General features: G+C 40.7%; 4 protein-coding genes across 6 annotated transcripts in view; 2 read left to right on the forward strand and 2 right to left on the reverse strand.

Annotated features, from left to right (window-relative positions):
• LOC124177219 (probable ribonuclease ZC3H12D) overlaps nt 1-1,263 on the reverse strand; it is a 34,045-nt gene extending 32,782 nt beyond the window's left edge. Inside the window, exon 1 of the mRNA XM_046559365.1 lies at nt 618-1,263. Within this exon, the coding sequence (XP_046415321.1) occupies nt 618-959 (342 nt within the window). The 5' untranslated portion in view covers nt 960-1,263. The remainder of the gene's footprint in view (nt 1-617) is intronic.
• Nucleotides 1,264-1,812: 549 nt separating this feature from the next.
• On the reverse strand, nt 1,813-5,453 carry LOC124177755 (fatty-acid amide hydrolase 2-like). The gene is made up of 9 exons (XM_046560523.1): nt 5,146-5,453; nt 4,331-4,551; nt 4,012-4,238; nt 3,617-3,946; nt 3,245-3,537; nt 3,059-3,154; nt 2,815-2,973; nt 2,502-2,684; nt 1,813-2,417 (listed from the first exon to the last, which is right to left on the reverse strand). Exons 1-9 carry the CDS (start codon nt 5,167-5,169, stop codon nt 2,328-2,330), a joined length of 1,623 nt encoding a protein of 540 aa, XP_046416479.1. The 5' UTR covers nt 5,170-5,453; the 3' UTR covers nt 1,813-2,327.
• A 152-nt stretch (nt 5,454-5,605) lies between these two features.
• LOC124177754 (U3 small nucleolar RNA-associated protein 14 homolog A) lies at nt 5,606-8,745 on the forward strand. Its single transcript, XM_046560522.1, has 6 exons — nt 5,606-5,850; nt 5,929-6,145; nt 6,226-6,525; nt 6,601-6,852; nt 6,911-7,334; nt 7,439-8,745. Exons 1-6 carry the CDS (start codon nt 5,753-5,755, stop codon nt 8,605-8,607), a joined length of 2,460 nt encoding a protein of 819 aa, XP_046416478.1. The 5' UTR covers nt 5,606-5,752; the 3' UTR covers nt 8,608-8,745.
• A 568-nt stretch (nt 8,746-9,313) lies between these two features.
• On the forward strand, nt 9,314-17,295 carry LOC124178039 (S-adenosylmethionine decarboxylase proenzyme). 3 transcript variants are annotated; one of them, XM_046561121.1, is made up of 7 exons: nt 9,314-9,652; nt 10,835-10,921; nt 14,818-14,944; nt 15,890-15,992; nt 16,109-16,392; nt 16,550-16,625; nt 16,764-16,967. In XM_046561121.1, exons 1-7 carry the CDS (start codon nt 9,504-9,506, stop codon nt 16,820-16,822), a joined length of 885 nt encoding a protein of 294 aa, XP_046417077.1. In that variant the 5' UTR covers nt 9,314-9,503; the 3' UTR covers nt 16,823-16,967. The 3 variants fall into 3 exon arrangements, with proteins under 3 accessions (XP_046417077.1, XP_046417076.1, XP_046417075.1); XM_046561119.1 differs by having other exon boundaries at nt 9,315-9,652; nt 16,550-16,570; nt 16,764-17,295; XM_046561120.1 differs by lacking the exon at nt 16,550-16,625 and having other exon boundaries at nt 16,764-17,295.
• The last annotated feature ends 167 nt before the right edge of the window (nt 17,296-17,462 follow it).

Genomic DNA, 17,462 nt, shown 5'->3' on the forward strand with positions numbered 1-17,462 from the left:
GTAGGCCGCCTTTTTTAACAATGTGTGTCAATGCCTCCGAATACACGCGGATACGACGACGCGTAGGTGTGCGACCACTCGGTTTTATTATACACACGTGTGGAGAAGTGGTTACGTTATACCAGTCAAGAAGTCCGGCTCGAATAGTCTGGAAACGTGTTAATGGATACCCCTCTTCTATCTCTATCTCCGTCTCTCATTCTCTTTTCACGATCGTCGCGTTGGGTGGTGTAGGAATTCGCGAAGCGTCGGCGGTCTTTTAAATCGCGCGGTTCGTTTCGTCGAATCTCAATGAAATTGCATTGTTCGTGAGAAAAATTTGAAAATCGGAATCGCACGCTCTCTTGTTTCTCTCAGCGACAATGAGCATGTGCATCTATAGTATCGTCGTTTATGTTTCGATCGATTCGATCGCGCTCTTTTTTTTTTTTTCTTTCGCTAGGCACGCGCGTGGTCACGTGCAGCTGGACAGCGATATTAAAGAGCGCATCGCGCCTGATTATACGAAATTGACACATGCACACACACGCGCAGACAGACACGAATCGGGTATCGAGGGTGATAAATAAATGCACATGTCGATTGGGTATTTGGTCATTGCAGGATCGTTCGCTCACCTGGAGCCTGGCGGCGATCTGTGAGAGGTGATCCGTGGGCGAAGAGACGCCGGGGATTCCCCCACTCCCGGTTGCGTCGGGGTCCCCGTTCCTCTTAGCATCGCCCGCTACGAAGGGTTCGAGGATTTCGATTTTGAACGGCACGAGGACCTCGTCCCGTCTGCTCGCTCTCCCGAAAGCGGTGGCCCCGCTTCTCCCCTCGGTAACCGCCTCCGTGGGGAGGAGGACGTCCTCCTCGGAGAGGGAGAGCCGCGCACCGAATATCCTGAGTATACTGTCGGCGCGGCTTTTCAACGCCCCGACGTTTTTACGTGGTACGCGTACGCGCGGGGCCTCGCCCATTTCTCTGACATCTCTCCTTAGTTCGCCCTTAGTGACGACTTCCTGCGCGGCAATTTCACCCCGTCGAGACGTCGTTCACCGATACACGGGCGACCATCGTTCTCGATTGATTGCCGCGATACCCGCCCCCTTCTACCGCTCAAAAGTAACCCGAAACGAAAACGACGGACCTTCGTTACTCCGCTCGCTCGCTCGCCCGCTCGTTCGTTCGTTCTTCTCTTTTTGTTGTTGTTCACACTCGTCGACCGACACTCACACCAACGACCCGCGCCTCCTCGATCCCACTCCTTGACCCACCATCGCCACACCGCAACCGGGACGATCGCCTCTTGTCGGACGATTCGCGAATCCTGCGCCATCTCGAGGACGGCGTGTCGAACTATTCCGGACTTGGATTGCGCGCGAAATTCAAACTCGAAATCGGACGCGAATGTGAGAATTAAACGTGAGTGAACACATTCGGAACGTTTACTTTGCACTCTGGCGAAGATTGACAACTTAGCTCAATTTTTACCTAGTCTTGAGCGGTGCAAAAGATGCACACCGATTTACTGAAAAACAAATTTTCATTGCCGTAACAAAGAGGTTGATAAAATTACGAAATAAAACTTGTCCATTTTTTTTTAATAACAGTTTTTTATTCAGACACGTCGAGAGTTTACAGCAGATAATCCTTTTATTTATATTCTCCTTCTTTTCCCTCTCTTATGCTTTACAATTTTAGTACGAAGTTTATCTCGAGAACTCTCGCTCCATTTTTAATGGTAAAAAATTCAGTTTACGCAATCACTATTCCAGTTCGACTTATTGTTAGATTTTCTATGTTCATTTGCGTCATTTTTGCCCATTGAAAATTTTCTTTCACCAACCTTGAGACTTTGAACAATTTAAATAACAGATCACAATACAAATTTAAACAATAAATATCTTCTCTCGACTTTTATACACTTGCATATATTTTTTCTTCTTTTTTTCTTCATTTGACACAATCATTTCACCAGTTTTAACGACGTACACAGAACGAAATACTATCACAATACAAAAAGTACAAAGAAAATATTTGAAAAATGATCACAGAATTTATAAGTATATGGACTATGTATCCTTCATTTCATCAGAATTTTATCAAATTTCATTCATTGGTAACGTAAAAATTCATTACCCAATTATCTCGTGTATGAACTAATAGAGCAGCGAATAGGACAATGATTTGTTAAGGAGCATCGTTTACGTATACTATCTTTTGAAAACTTACCCTTCAACCCAGTATATTAGTAGATCTGTGTATACAATTCAGTTATTAATTCCACACCACCAGCAATTTCGCTCAACTATGTAAGCATTTGTTATTATTATGATTTTAAAGAATTAGGACGGATTGACCCATCCTCCAAAGGCAGATTCCAACTCTCTGGCAACCGCGAGACATAGATGATCTTGATAGGGTGCAGCAACAACCTTTAAGTAAAGGAAGAATTTTTTTTTTTTGTTTCAATGGTAACTTGTTCGAGTGTTTATTCCCACTGTAAATTGGACATTCACCTGAATTCCAACGGGAAGTCCATTTTTATCTAATCCAAGAGGCACTTGGCAAGCGGGAAACTTAAGAACGTTGAAAATACACCAATAACCAAAGTTGAAAGGTTTGAAGTATGCGGAGTAATGATAACCTGCCGTAAGTGGCGAGGAAGGATAGAAAAGCACTCCGTTATCACCCAGCTTATTCTGGAAATGAGAAAGAAAAAAAAAAGATACACCTTCCATTAGGCATCCAAAATATGTCGAAAAACATCAGTTTCCCTACAAGATCACACGCAATACGCATGTGCCGTTGATTTCCAAGAAATTTCCTCACCAGTAACTCTACTTTGAGATTCTCAGTCGTTTTTTCTGCCCACTCGCTGTTTTCTTTGGGTAAATAATCATTGTCTATAAGCTTAAGTATAGCCGCTAAGGTTAGCTGACTTCTGAATGTCAACAGATTCAGAAGCTCTGCTTTTGCAGTGGTACGGTACTGAAAAAGAGAAGGTCCGTTACAGAACGTTTAACACCTGCAAAATGAGTTTGGGTAGACACGTGATTCCATCTTGAATGCAAACCTGTTTATTTGTTACGTTCTGATTAAATTCTCCGACCTCTTTTGTCATCCAATAACGCCACAATCTGTAACTATATTCAGTTCCGGGCAGTTTGACCTGCGAAAAAATTCACAAAAAAAACTTGTTTCTCTGTTTGCTTGACACACGAAAAAAAAAAAATACACATAGTTCAAACGCCATCTGCACCTTAGTGGCGGCGCCAGTGATTCCTTTGAAATGATCTACGGCGTTTTTCATGGCTTTTCTCAGCGATCCACTAACTTTGCTGCATCTAATATCGCCTGACTCTTCTTGATAGAAAATTTGTAGTGTCTTCAAGTCGACAGGTTGATCAAGTTTAAGTTTGGAAATATTATCACCAATGAGAACTCTTAACAGAGGATCCAGGTCAACGGCTTTTTTGCATATCGGGCCAGCTTCTACCATCGATATGTCATATTCGTTTTCTCTGAGGCCAACGCCCTTCATGGGTGTTAAACCTGATCGAAATCAATCAAATATAATTTCATAACGTACGTATACATAATTGGAAAATACTCGTACAGCTCATCTTCCCACCTTCCGAAGGCTTGTGGCCAAATACTCCGTTGAAAAATGCCGGCATTCGTATCGATCCTCCAATATCGCTAGCAATAGAGATCGGCGCACCACATGACGCAATTATCGCACCTTCTCCTCCGCTACTTCCCCCAACAGTTCTGGTCGTGTCATAAGGATTATTTGTTTGGCCGTACAAGTTATTTCTAGATTCCGTCCACATATTCAACTCCGGAATGTTTGTTTTAGCAATAATTATCCCTCCGGCAGATTTCAGGTAGCCAATCACAGTCGCATCTTCGGGGGAGCGATAATCGCGACGAAACATTGAGCCCATTGTGTGAAGAAATCCTAAAAAAGTGGATTTCCTTGTATCGTTTCAAGGAGTTGTAAACTCCAGAATGTTCTCAGTTTACCTTTTGCCTCATTGCTCTCCTTGGTGGTAAATGGAATTCCGAGGAAGGGTTTTGTTATCTTGAAAGACGCAGGGTCTGGATGCTTGTTTATCAATTTATCAACTTCTTTGGCCTCTGCGATCGCCTGTTCGTAACGATCCTCGACAATGACGTTGAGGATTTCCTGTACCTCTTTGCATCTTTCGATAAAGGATTGCACGACTTCCTCAGCAGTGACTTTCTTGTTTCTATAGTAGAAGTCGATGAAGGAGAAAGAAAAGGCATCAATCAGAGTCTTGGATTCGAAGAGACGGAAAGGCGCGCTATTCTTTCTTCTCACCTTATTTTCTCTGCCAAATCTACCGCACTCTCAAGTAATAATTTGTTTTTAATAGGCCCTACTTTGCGTATCTTGTTTTGATAGTACAATTTGAAGCAGAAATCTACTACCAAGTCAAACAAACTGTGAATTTGTGTGATGAAAATCCAGAGGAGTTCGAGCGATAGTTGTTTCAATGCTTTTCGTAGACTGAGCTGGTGTTTTTGGTGCGGATTATCTGCCTAAAGAGAAAATATTCTTCGATAACTACAGCAGGCTCAAGCATAAAACTGATGTTTTCTTGTAACAGAAATTTCGCATATAAACATTGACCTTCTCAGATAAATAGATATACTTATGTGTATCATTTATATTTAAAAGAGAGGAATTCTTAGATCATCGATAACAGAATTATGATCACACATAAAACAAACAGGTTTAGGATAACTTTAAGCCAACCTTTGAACTTCCCGTATTCAAACTAGTTTTGAGCTAATGTAATAATAGTAATGTGAATAATAGTAATAATAGTGCTATTATCTCATTCGGTAACTCATTTTCGAGATATCGTCGAACAAAAAATTGATCACATATTCAAATTGACACGCAGCATCTATTTGAAAGTAAATTTGAGATGATTCTCTACATTGAAACATCGAGATTTATTGAAAATTCGAATTTTTCATTTTCAGTGTTATTACAATAACTTTCTTTTCCCTCTGAAAACAGAGAAACGGGAAGTTAAAAAGTGAAAGTCACCGCACGACAGTTAAAATAAAAAATAAAAAAAAGGAATAAAGTTGACCGACACTAGCAGAAAAACAGTAAATACTTGCCTTATTATCCTGTGCTTTGCACATAGTCGCAAAGTCGTTGTACTGTGAGAAAAAAAAACCAAGTAATACTGTGTCGATGTAAATGTCACCAACTTCTTTGAAATCACTGTTTACAGACGATTATCAATTCTGAACCGCGATATATGTTTTATTCAAGCATCAACCACTTTTACTGTAATTCCGCTACCAGCGAAGCACGACTTTTGTACTCCGGGGCACCGTTGACTGCGCGTGAATTCAGGTGGGCACAGGACGCATGAATAAAATATGTAAATGTAAATCACTATGCCGGTATCTGACGATGAGCAGGTGAATTAGGTCCAAATTTCAAGGCAGCGATGCGGCGGTGACCAGGAAAATGGAACGCTGTGATTGGCTGCAAACTGCGGTGATTCGCCTGCGCAGTGAGCCGTCGAAACCTGGAGCCAATCACAGGGCTGCATTTTTACCGCCGCTTCGATGAAAACAGAGCCAAACAAGGCGCGCACACGGAGCATGTAAAATACACAACCCTAACCTCAAATTTGGAGTTAACCGATCAATCCACGCGGGTTACGAATGCGTGCGGATAGCAGTAGCGTAAAAAAAAAAAAAACTCACCTCAATTATGAGCGATTACGAATTCGAGGGCGGAAGCGACCACGAGGTCTCCGAAAGTCATTCGAAGCTACTGGAAGCCGTTACACAGCTCGACAAGGGACAGAGGTTAGATTTTGTTTTTGAGGTTAAGTGAACGTCTTTGACGTTTTCCTTGTTTGACAAAGATTCTGTTTTACGTTTCAGGGTGAGAAAGGCCGAGAGAAGCGAGCCGAGTCTTGAGGTCTCGGAGTTTCACTTGGTGCAGAGCGGCGTCGGTCGTGGAAATGCGGTTCACCTACGAGACCTCGCCAAGGCTCTGGGCAGTCGTGCGACCCATGCGGATATCAGCCGGAAGCTCAGAGCAACCCAGAGAAAGTCCAGGACGCTGTCAAAGCCGCTCGAGAAACCGGCCGCTGCCAGAGTAGGTTGCTCGACAACGCCGTTAATCTTCGCACCGGACTTCTGCCACTGATCAATAACCGTGATTTGTTTTCTTTTCAGATAAAAAGGTCCGTTGGTTTTGAGAATGTGAAGAAAGAGCTGGGAAAATGGGACAGCATTGTATCGAGAAATCGAACAGCCGAGCATCTCCACTTTCCTCTGAAACAGGGTGGCATGCGGCTAGAAACTTCCAACGAGTTTCTTAAGCGTTTCAAGATTCAGTCAGAACTGGAAATGGAACTGGCGGCACTAGAACCTGTTAAAAAAAAACACGATGAGGAACGGGAGAATGAGGCACCTATGAGTCTGGAACAGATTATAGAGAGGAGACAAGAAACGGCAAGGTTTAGAGCACAGCAGGTGAGATTTGCGGATACTCTTCATAAATTTCAAACGTATAGAAACAATCGACGAGCATTTTTTTTTTTTTTTCAGTCATACAGAGAGGCGAAGGCTCATCGCCAAAATAAAATAAAGAGCAAGAAATTTCATCGTATTGAAAGAAAGCAGAAAACGAAACAGCAGCTTAAGGAATTTGAGGAGCTCCAAAAGACTGATCCAGAGGCTGCTTTAGCCAAACTTGAACTATTGGAGAAATCCAGGGCGCAGGAAAGGATGACTCTGAGGCATAAGAGCACCGGACAATGGGCCAAGAACAAGCAAATCAGAGCCAAATACGACAAAGAGGTAAGCAAGCCGAGCAATATTTACAAGGATTTGGTTTTGAATTTTGTTTACATTGCAGAGTCGCCAGGACTTGGCTCAACAGCTCTCGATCAGCAGGGAGTTAACTCAGAAACTTAGAAATAATGAAGCTGAAGAGGATGACGAGGATGAGGAAGACACAGGCGTCAAACCTCTGACCGAAAGCGAGAAAGAGAATCCTTGGACAAACAACATTAAAAATCAATCGGAAATTGATCAGTTTATAAGTGGCTATAGAAAGTACTGGGACGCAAAGAATGAGGAACAAAAATCGAAGGAAAGTAAGGAAGTTAACGGCACAAATGGGCTGCCGGAAACACGGTCGGAAGTCGCGAATACTTTTGAGGTTCCACAGATCAAAGATCAGCCCGCGACGTTGAATCCGGTAGAGGAAATTATTGTAGAAAATCCGGAACTAATGTTTGACGATGGCTCTGAAGATGAATCAGGAAATGATAGTCAAGGTGATCTATTTTGTTTTTCACCTTGTATATAATGGCATGGAAATTTTTTTTTTTTCACAGTAGCTACTTTCATCATTAGTAATTCTCACAATTATTCCTCGTAGATAAAGAAGAGCTCGTTGAAAAGCCATTAGAGCTAATGAAGAAAAAACGAAAAGATGCTGAAACTCTGGCGACAAAATCTGCGAATAAAAAAAGAAACAAATCGCCCAACAAGAGAAAATTTAACCAAAGGGTTGAAGCAGCAGGTACTTCGCTTTGGATTGTGACCCCATCACCTGGTATAGAAATTGATGAAATATTCGACACCGTCACAGCTAATACGATCGAAAAATGTAGTGAAAAATTAAACAATATGAGAGAAGCCTTGTCTCGCGGTGTAAAACAAGAAGTAGACGAGCGAAAGAAGAGATCGACGAAAGAATACGAGCCAGATCTTGGTTTCAAGAATCAGAAACAGCGGCCGATAATCGACGAACAGATGGTAGAATCGGTGGGAAGAGGCGATTCTGCAAAGAATGACGAAAGGGAGGAGCTTCGGAAGCTGGCCATCACCAGAAGCACGGGAGTCGAGGCTAAACCTAAAGAGGCGGAAATAGATCCGAATAAGTTCATAAACGTAAGACCAAAATATCTTAAGACGCAAATGCCAGACGTGGTTACAGGCGGGGACGAGGGGCTGGATGACAGCGAAGTCGACGAAGCGATGGATGACGAAAGGCATAATTTGATAAGCGAAGCGTTCGCGGACGACGATGTGGTGGACGAATTCAGACAGGAAAAAAGCGACGAGGTGAAGAAATCGCTACCCGAAAGTTTGGACCTCACTTTACCCGGTTGGGGTTCCTGGGGTGGGAAAAATCTGCAATCAGTATCGTCGCGCAAGAAGAGGAGATTCATACTCAAATTTCCCAAGGACGCCCCTCGCCGCGACGAAAATAAAGGAGATGTGATCATTATCGAGGAGAAGGATCCTAAGATAAAGGAGCATCAAGTGAACGAACTACCGTTCCCATTCACCAGTGTCAAGGACTTTGAAGCCAGCATTCGCGCACCCATAGGCAGAACTTTTGTACCAGAAAACGCGTTTAAAAGGTTAATCGAACCCAACGTAAAGACAAGGTTGGGTAAAATAATTGAACCTATGGACGAGGAGGCTTTGGTAAGTACAAAGAAAATGACTAAGAACAAGAGAACGGCGCCACCTCAGAAGAGAGGAAAATATTCGAGGAATAAGAGAGTCAACTTAAAATCGAGAAAACCGTCAGGTTAATTGCGATAATGAAATAAGTTAATCAATTGCGGAACTATTAATTAATTTTACACCATCTATGATTACAACGATCTATTTCAACGGAACTGAAACTATGTACATAATCGTGTAACGGTTGAATAAAAAAAACTAAATCTTCAACTCCCCTCTCTATATCAGTCGATGTATCGTCTATTCTCTTTTTAGTTTGACTGCGACCTGATATTAAAAGCCTTGAATAACAAGATAAGAAAGAATAGTTCGTTACGCATTAGGCGTAATCAGTTTTTCACAACGTAGAGACGCATTTCAGAGAACGAGAGAAGCCAAGTTCATAAAAGTATGTGACCTGAACTATTTGGCACGCGGAGGAAAAAAAATAACTAGAAGATAACACAAGTCGCATGTAATTTGTGTGTATGCAAAAAATTAGAAGTAGCGCCATCCGTTCAAAGCGGGAGTAAAAAAAAACACATGCATACGTAAGGGAAAAAAGCAAGGACAAGTTTAAATGAGGGCGATAATAAACCCAACAGGGAGGAGAACTCGAGGCAAAGTTCATTATTCGCCATTGTTGAACGGCGGTTCGAATATTGCGCCGAGGAAAATGCGCGCGCAGTTAAAACTCGGGCCAGGATTGGCGGAGGGCGATGATTGGGGGATAATCGTTGGCGTATAGCTGCGGTGTAGAGAGAGAGGAATAATCGAGCGTTTTGTTGCTCTTTTTTATTTCAGTTTTGCAAAGTCCGTTGGTGAAGCCGGTGGTCATTTTTACGGAGCGGTCTCTGAGCCATTGAAAGTAGATAATCTCGTCGAATATCGAGAACGGCGAATTGACTCTCGTCTCTGATTGTTCCGACGATAAATATCAACTAAAATATACATACTTATTAACTTTACGCTTTCCGGAGGGAAGGATGGCGGCTAATACGGAGATCCGGACTGGCAGTCCTGCCGATCATAGCGGTGTGCAGTTTTTCGAGGGGGTCGAAAAGCTCCTTGAAATTTGGTTCACGAGTACCGAGGACGGCTCGGACAAACAGCGTGATCTTCGCAACATACCTCGGTAAGTATAACCACGAATCATCAACTGCAAAATAATATTACGGAATATCGCTGATCAGCCCTTTGCAGAAACGACTGGCGTCGCGATGCCTCGGCACCCGTCTAACGACATGGAGTTTCGTACATAACGTGTACAATATAATAATACGCGCAGATAACGCACACGCTCCACTCGCTGTCACAGTTCGCAAAAATTCACTCTGACGTAATTTTTTCTTGCCAATTTTCACGCGCTACTCGCGCTTCACTTTCCCCTCTCTGTTACTTCATCATATTTATCATGCACACACGTCGAGCATCTTGCGATTCTCTGTTGCTATAAAACGATGTGTAAATTAACCGTTCAAAGTCCCAAGAGCGCTAGAAATTATGGCAAAACTACAGTAGCGCAAATTTCTCCTCTGCCAATGTATTTCCTCTTTCCCTTTGCCTGTGACTATATTCAAAGTTTCACCCATTTTTCACTTATAGCCCGCTGTCTTACCGCATCTTTCCACCTTTTTTGCGCGCTGCGTAATCGATTCCCTCCCCAACTGTGTGCAAGATTGTTACCCGGTTTACGGGGCAAAAATCTATACATCTCACCATTTTTATACTATGTATGTATTCGTGTATACACTAGAGACAGTCTCATACGACTATAACATCGACTGTTAAATTCGCTTTACCAAACGTTAAAAATAATACCTCTGAAATATGTTTGTTGAAATTAACAAATTTCAGTTGAAAAAAAAGGGGGTTGGACTCACCGATACGTATAGTACACACCGTCCATGGCGTTTTGTTATAATTCTTACAATCGGCTCTCCTCGTCACATAACCGGCAGCATATTTTCCACAATCGCGTACAAGCGTGATCAGTGCGATTCACATCCATACACTTTCGCAAATTCCTTTGCACAATGCACACACGTTTCGTTATAGAACCAATTATATATTATTGCACAAAACGCACGGGTGATATGTAATTGTTATATTTCTAGTTTAACACGCGAATTCGAATGAGTCTATTGATTATTTGATGTTTTACTCGGTTTATTTGTATCCGTATAACGTTGCAGCGAAATAATTGTGACGGTACTGTGATAAAAGGCGAAAGAACAAAAACGTCGCGAACATAAATTCTTCTTTACACTGTGGTAGATTCGAAATTCACTAATTCACTTTTTATTATTATTCACAGGCAAAAATGGGAGAATCTTTTGAAAATCGTCCGATGCGAGATAATCAGCTTCTGTCAGAACGATCAAGTCGACGCGTACGTGTTGAGGTAATTATACACACTGGTTTATATCAACACATTGCAGTTTAAACAAAAAAAAAGTCATCCGATTATATTCCGTCGCACTCTTTGGCGTATATTGCAAAGTGTATTATTGCTAGTTTCACGTTATTAGACTAAGCGCCTTAGAATTGTTTTTATTCACGATTTAGGTATCCTTCGTTCGGGTTGATTAAGAAAGAGAAAAACCAGTTAATAATCGCTCAACGGGCGCGTTTTTCTCGTGGTAATTTGATCTCGTTACTCGGATAACAAAACGGCGTGCAAGAACGTGAAGCTGCGTTCGATTGTTTGTTACGATCAGGGGCAAATGATGGAAAAAAAAGAAGGCCGGGGAAAAAAAAGAGAAACGCCGGTATGCAATTCGAGCGCGAAAGACGAAATCGTAATCGATATACTCTCGCGCGAGAAGAATCCGACCTTTTTTTTTCTTTTCCTTATCTTACCAGCGTTCGTTATCTGACAATGGACGAAAAACGCGTATCAATCAAAGGACAGAGAGTTGGAGGATCCAGTTGACAGCATTCGATTCCCGCCGTTTGAACTTCGAGAATATTCAAAACGAACTGTACAGCTGATTCTGTGGGCGCGCCCTGCAGGCCAAGAGTGGAAAATTACAAGAGACAAATGGGCCGATGTTTTTCAACAGGTTAATCGCGCAACGCCACCTAAATGCACGCGTCTAGAAATTCGATATATAATACGATGGTCGACGATTGTAATTTCAGCCAGAGAAACGCGGAATTGCTCTGTCAGTATCTTCCTTGGATTCTTTTCTCTGATTACTAATTCGGCCAGTGGAGTTGCTCGGGATGGAGAAAACACACGACGCGATTGTTTTTTGTTTCTCCGCGAATCGTCTCGAATGTCGTTTGCTATCGATCCACGCGATCGATTACCTCGCTTCCGTTTGTTTGAATTTCAATTATCCATCGACACGATTCGTCGTTTTGTAATTGGAGTAACTATTCGTCCGGTTATCGTACGAATTACGGTTCCCGGACGAATATACGCAGCGATTTGTAATTTATCCTCGTATTCGTAGTTCTGGTAGCATAGTTACACAGTTAAAAAGCGCAGTTCAAGCTAGAAATCTTTCGAGGTTTGCGATCGAGTTTCTGTCGAATTATCGCATCAAATTAATTAATTTTGACCGGTTAACAGCCTACGCGAGTTCCTAATAGATTAAACGAAGACGTCAAGAGATTAAAAAAATGAACCGAGAATGGCAATAATTTACAGAATTTACGATATCGCGACTTGAAGTAAAATCTTTAAATATCCTCTTATCAGAACTAATATAGTATGTCGCCTCAGCGTGAAACGTGTATGTACATACAAACACGCAAAGTTTATTATTAAGTGAAACTAGCAATGAAATTATGTGTATTAATAAAGAAATCGGAAATAAAACTTTTTTGAACCTATCATTTACCGGATATCTATATTACCAATTTTCACATTCAGACGAAATTGCACAGCTGTAGCAATGGATTATATATTAATTTTAGTCAGCCCAAAAAGAAAAATATTCGTTAACAAATTTGCTCCAAATAAATCGTATCATTTATTTGATAGCGAAGACTATTACGCGCTGCTTGAATGGAGGTCAAACCATAGCACATATTTCAGATAACCGCGAGAATCTCCAGTCAGATAGATTAGTCGTCAACGATCAGCACTTTTGATAATCTCTTCTTGCAGGATATTAAATTACATTTTTTTTGCTGAATCAGAATTGTAATACGACATCTGTGGCTCAACCTTAAGCGATTCTATCTCAAACACGTGCATCCGTATTGTAGGTCTTGATTATAATCTTCTTCTCCTACACTAATGAGAAACCACCTCTCAACTTAATGTCCAAATCTCGTCGTTTATAAAAATATAGAAATTATTTTTACTGATAGAAGAAGGCATTTTATTTATTGAGTTATGCTCAGCTTATCTGTCTCGATTCTGCTTGTGTCTCCAGAAGTTGGACCACGTGTCCATCCAATTACACGCTTTTAGCGAATGGTTAGCACATCGCTTTATCGAATCAGACGCCACAGGTCGCAGTTTATAGTAAACGATCGATAACCCTACATCATTTACAACCATTTCTTTGTTACAAGTTCTTTACAATTCTGATCCAACTCTTGTATTTCCTACGATTTACAAAAATTCTCAAATCAATCATCAGCATTTAATTAATAAGAAGAAGTCGATTTACTCGTGGCTCAAATACTTCAAAATTCAATCGATGTAGCACATTCATTTTTATCTTCAACTTGTTTTATTCATGATCCAGAACAAAGTGCCCTAATCAACTTGTTCAGCATTATTTTATTACTTTTGAGTCATTATATAACACGCATCATTTGGTATATGGATGACTTATTCCTGAGACTTTCTTTTTAATCATCTGCTAGTTGACTAATCAAAATCCTGCATTTTAATACGAATCAAATTGAAAAATTGGGAACTGGGAGACGATACCTAGTCTTAAGGACTTTGATGGGCCGTTATATTGCAGAGATCAATACCAGGTGGTGAGGGTAAAGGTTGCGCCTGCCATCCGCTCCCACGGTACAGTCGTTAACGCGATATTTCTCCTTCCACAAATCACCCACTCGATGCAAGATTACTCCTTACCTGTTCATTTGTCGAGTACCGCTGAGATCTGCAGTTATCTTATTTGTGTCCTAATTTTCATATTTTTCACAAACGATGATTCATTTCACAGAATTCCTAACATTTTGGACTTTGCTTCTGTATAAGACAATGCCTGCAATAAGGTCTGGATGAATGACCGTTGCTTGAACAAACTTGCTATTATTTATACTCTGATAATGACCCTGTGCACTTTTATCTCTCTTCTTGGCATGATCTCACAGCAGATAACAGGCTCTCTATTCTCACACAGGCCAGGGTTGGACATTGATCCAACAGAGTTTGCCGAGTAGATCTCTTTATATACACATTTTGCAGCCTTAAATTGTCTTCGTCCTAGCTGTAAAAGATGAATAGCTTTAACGATTGTTATATTGATATACACAAAATTTGTTCAAGATAATCTTGATCAATTAGTAATGTGGATTATTTGTATAAACATCATCTATTTACTGCGGTATTTAAAGTTTTTCTAGTCAATTAATCTTTACAGAATATTTGAGAGCAGGATTGCCAAAAATTTTTATTAACAAAACTTTACAATCGATCGTGATAATTTTTTTAAATGTTTTTATCTGCAAAGCTTGTCTACATTCTATACAGTTTCGCCTGTGTATTTATATTAACACGGAAGTATAGCGTAACTCGACATACCATTGATGATGGAGTAAGCATTAAAGAACATACTTGGCTTCCAAAGAGAGAATTTATTTTTAGCATAAACCTACCCGTCGCTAGATGTAGACAAACCTACCCGTCGCTAGATGTAGACAGACTTTGAATGTCATTGCCACCAAACTGTTGTTTTGAAATGAGAACTATTACGCGTTTTGAAATCAAAACATCATTACAGAAATATATCTTGTTTAATTTGACAGACAAGCGTCCAGACAAATCTGTGTTATTCGTGTAGTTAGATGATTACTGGTAGCTTAGGCGCAATTTACCATCGCTGTAAATAAAATTGTCGCTATGATTTTCCTGAGTCAATTCATCGTGACTCTCTTAGCAATTCCATTGAGTGGCAAGGATGCGTGTAACTGTAATAAATCATCAAACAATAAGGTTTTTATGTTGCCACTTATGTATCCTCAAGCCTACGAACCGCCCGTTAAGCTATTAAATCGTCTAAGAAATAATATTGAATGATGAAAAACAAAGCTACAGACCTTAGAACGTTAAAATTGATGTTAAAATAATATATTGAAGATTTATATTAATCGTTACAGCGAAAGCAGTATGTTCGTATCAAAGAGACGATTGATCCTAAAGACCTGCGGAACCACGACTCCCCTCCAATGCTTGGAGCCGCTTCTGAGCCTTGTCGAACAATATACAGGATTTGATGAAGTCGAGGTGAGTTGACGTCCGATCTAACGATTCTATCAATGGCTCGGATTAAATTCGAAAAAATATTTTCCAGCTGCCCGATTGTCATCAGTATCACTATCATCACGTCCCATCAGTAACAGTAATTTCATTTGTTTCGTCAATAATTTTACCATGATCGTATAATTGACTATGCGTCTGTGTTTCTCATTCCAATTCGAGCACGCTTTAGGAAACATTGTCATCCGTATCGCACCCGGCTCAGGAAAGAAAAATAAACTTGAAATATTGGGAAGAGTTGTAATTTTCCTTGCATCGTGTAGGTGGATATACTTAGCTATATAACTTGACCTAGTGCACGGCTAAGTGAAGCGTACGTATAAGTCAAAGGTTGCTGGCGTACCCGTTGGTTTATTGATCTCTGCTAGCCGCACCAAAACCTTTCTGTATATATAAAAAAAACTACATACGAACAACTTCACCCATTCTGCATTATAAGATAGCATCGTCGATGTACTTCATTATCTCAAATGTATAATCTCCCTGTGTTCTAGGTGCTGTACCCAACTCTCTATTTGAATAGGATAATGTTACTCCTGTTCAGATGATCACCCCAAACCCATGATAAATTCTTAGAAGCATAGTAATATGCTCTTTTTGCGTATGATGAGAAAAATAAACAAAACTGAATACACCGATTCCTCCTACATATACATTTTGAATATTATCATCGTAGAATCGCCGCTGTTTTTATTTTCGTTTAAATTTAGACCAACGAGCAAATTTACACTAATTTCTTAGAATACCAAAGGGTATGGAGTTGAGGTCACTCTTAATTGCGGCTTATATTGCGTTATCATAATTAACGATGCTATGTTTGAAAATTGAAGCACGTACACGTATAGAGTTGGTCACAAAAAGAAAAAAGAAAAACAACAACCTGAATTAATCTTATCATTTTCTATACTTTAGGATGTCTTTTACTCACGCAAAAACTACAAGAGACCCGAGCTTCAGATTTCGCCGCATCAAGCTTTCGAAGAAGAAGTTGCTCTACTCGACACCTTCTTCGAAGGTGGGTAAACTTATACTTTTGTGTTTATCGTCCTGAAATCCTGATCACCTATTTATCAACTTTCCTTTATTCCAAGCCCTGGCACGTGCGCTACTCAGTACTAACTTTATTTTCAGACGGCGAAGCCTACTGTCTCGGATCAGTGGACACGGATTGCTGGTACTTATACACTTTGAACAAAGAAAAATGCTCACAGACGAAGAGCGACCCAGATCAAACGTTGGAAATTCTGATGACACACTTGGACTCAGAAGTAATGTCTATATTCACGAGGGACGTTTGCTCATCTGCTGCTGAAGCGACTGTCAAGTCAGGAATTGAAAAACTTATTCCGAACATGGTCATCGACGACTTCTTGTTTGAGCCTTGCGGATATTCCATGAATGGCGTAATGAAAAGTGTAAGTTTGATTGACGTTTTTATAAGTTGTTTATGTTTCATTATTTAATTTTTTACAATGCGCTAGTCAAATAGTTTAAAAAATAAACGTTCTTTTCAATGAATGCGAAAAGGCCTGACTGAACAAATTTTCTGACATATATTTTTTTTTGATTTAGGGCACTCCAGAACTGCCCGAAGTGAGTATTATTTACCCAGTCGTTATTCATGTCTGTAAACCGACAAGCTTTGAAGGTTTGCGACACTCGCTTAAAAGAATGTAACGTAAAATTGATTTTCATTGCTAGTTGCGCATGCCAATTGTTCCCTCATTCATTGTCGTTACTTGTCTACGACAAGTTTGAAATTAAATCACAAGGAACGTTGTTGCAGGGATGTTACATGACAATTCACATAACACCAGAGCCAGATTTTTCCTACGTGTCGTTTGAGAGCAACATTCCACAAGCGTCTTACAACGAAGTGATTTGTCGTGTGCTGGATACGTTTAAACCTGGTAAATTTGTCGTAACCGTATTTGCGAACAAGGAATCCGTCGCCATTGATACTCCTAAGGAACTAGATCAGGCCGATAAGCTGAGTTTTGGTGGGGACTGGCTGTGCCACGATGTACAGTACTGTCGTTTCAAAAATTATGACCTAACTTGTGCATTCTACTCAAAATTCCCAAGCTGAGGGTTCATCGACGCCTCGCTTGTCTGCCATTCGCATCAGACATGCAAGGCAAAAGAATCTTCATTCGCCAGTCCCATCCATAACTTATCCTCAATCCCAAAGCCTAACAATACGTATCCTACGAGTAGATATAAAGGCACTAATCAGTCAACAAGAATAAAATATCTCTCACCACAGTCTGCAAAACAGTCGTCAAGATCTCCGGCGACAATTCCACGACCCACAAACGGCAATATGCCAGCTTTTATTCCCACCGTAACACAAGCGTCAAATAAATCGGCAGCTCGCTCAAAAGTCTATCGCAAGGCTTCGGTGAAATCCCAGGAAGATCTGAATGAGAAAAAAATAATTCATCAGGCGCGCAGTTTTTCAACAGATATTGCACGGTCCGAAATT

The sequence above is a fragment of the Neodiprion fabricii genome, chromosome 3 (assembly GCF_021155785.1).
Source record: "Neodiprion fabricii isolate iyNeoFabr1 chromosome 3, iyNeoFabr1.1, whole genome shotgun sequence".
NCBI lineage: Eukaryota > Metazoa > Arthropoda > Insecta > Hymenoptera > Diprionidae > Neodiprion > Neodiprion fabricii.

Excerpts from the sequence above, each read along its gene's own strand:
- LOC124178039 (XM_046561119.1), top strand. The coding sequence starts at position 9,504 with ATGGCGGCTAATACGGAGATCCGGACTGGCAGTCCTGCCGATCATAGC. Across the intron at positions 10,922-14,817 it reads GTCGACGCGTACGTGTTGAG|CGAAAGCAGTATGTTCGTAT; the intron begins GTAATTATACAC and ends TAATCGTTACAG. Across the intron at positions 14,945-15,889 it reads CAGGATTTGATGAAGTCGAG|GATGTCTTTTACTCACGCAA; the intron begins GTGAGTTGACGT and ends TCTATACTTTAG.
- LOC124177754 (XM_046560522.1), top strand. The coding sequence starts at position 5,753 with ATGAGCGATTACGAATTCGAGGGCGGAAGCGACCACGAGGTCTCCGAA. Across the intron at positions 6,146-6,225 it reads AGAAACCGGCCGCTGCCAGA|ATAAAAAGGTCCGTTGGTTT; the intron begins GTAGGTTGCTCG and ends TTTTCTTTTCAG. Across the intron at positions 6,526-6,600 it reads CAAGGTTTAGAGCACAGCAG|TCATACAGAGAGGCGAAGGC; the intron begins GTGAGATTTGCG and ends TTTTTTTTTCAG.
- LOC124177755 (XM_046560523.1), bottom strand. The coding sequence starts at position 5,169 with ATGTGCAAAGCACAGGATAATAAG. Across the intron at positions 2,974-3,058 it reads AGAACGTAACAAATAAACAG|TACCGTACCACTGCAAAAGC; the intron begins GTTTGCATTCAA and ends TCTCTTTTTCAG. Across the intron at positions 2,418-2,501 it reads GACTTCCCGTTGGAATTCAG|GTTGTTGCTGCACCCTATCA; the intron begins GTGAATGTCCAA and ends CTTTACTTAAAG.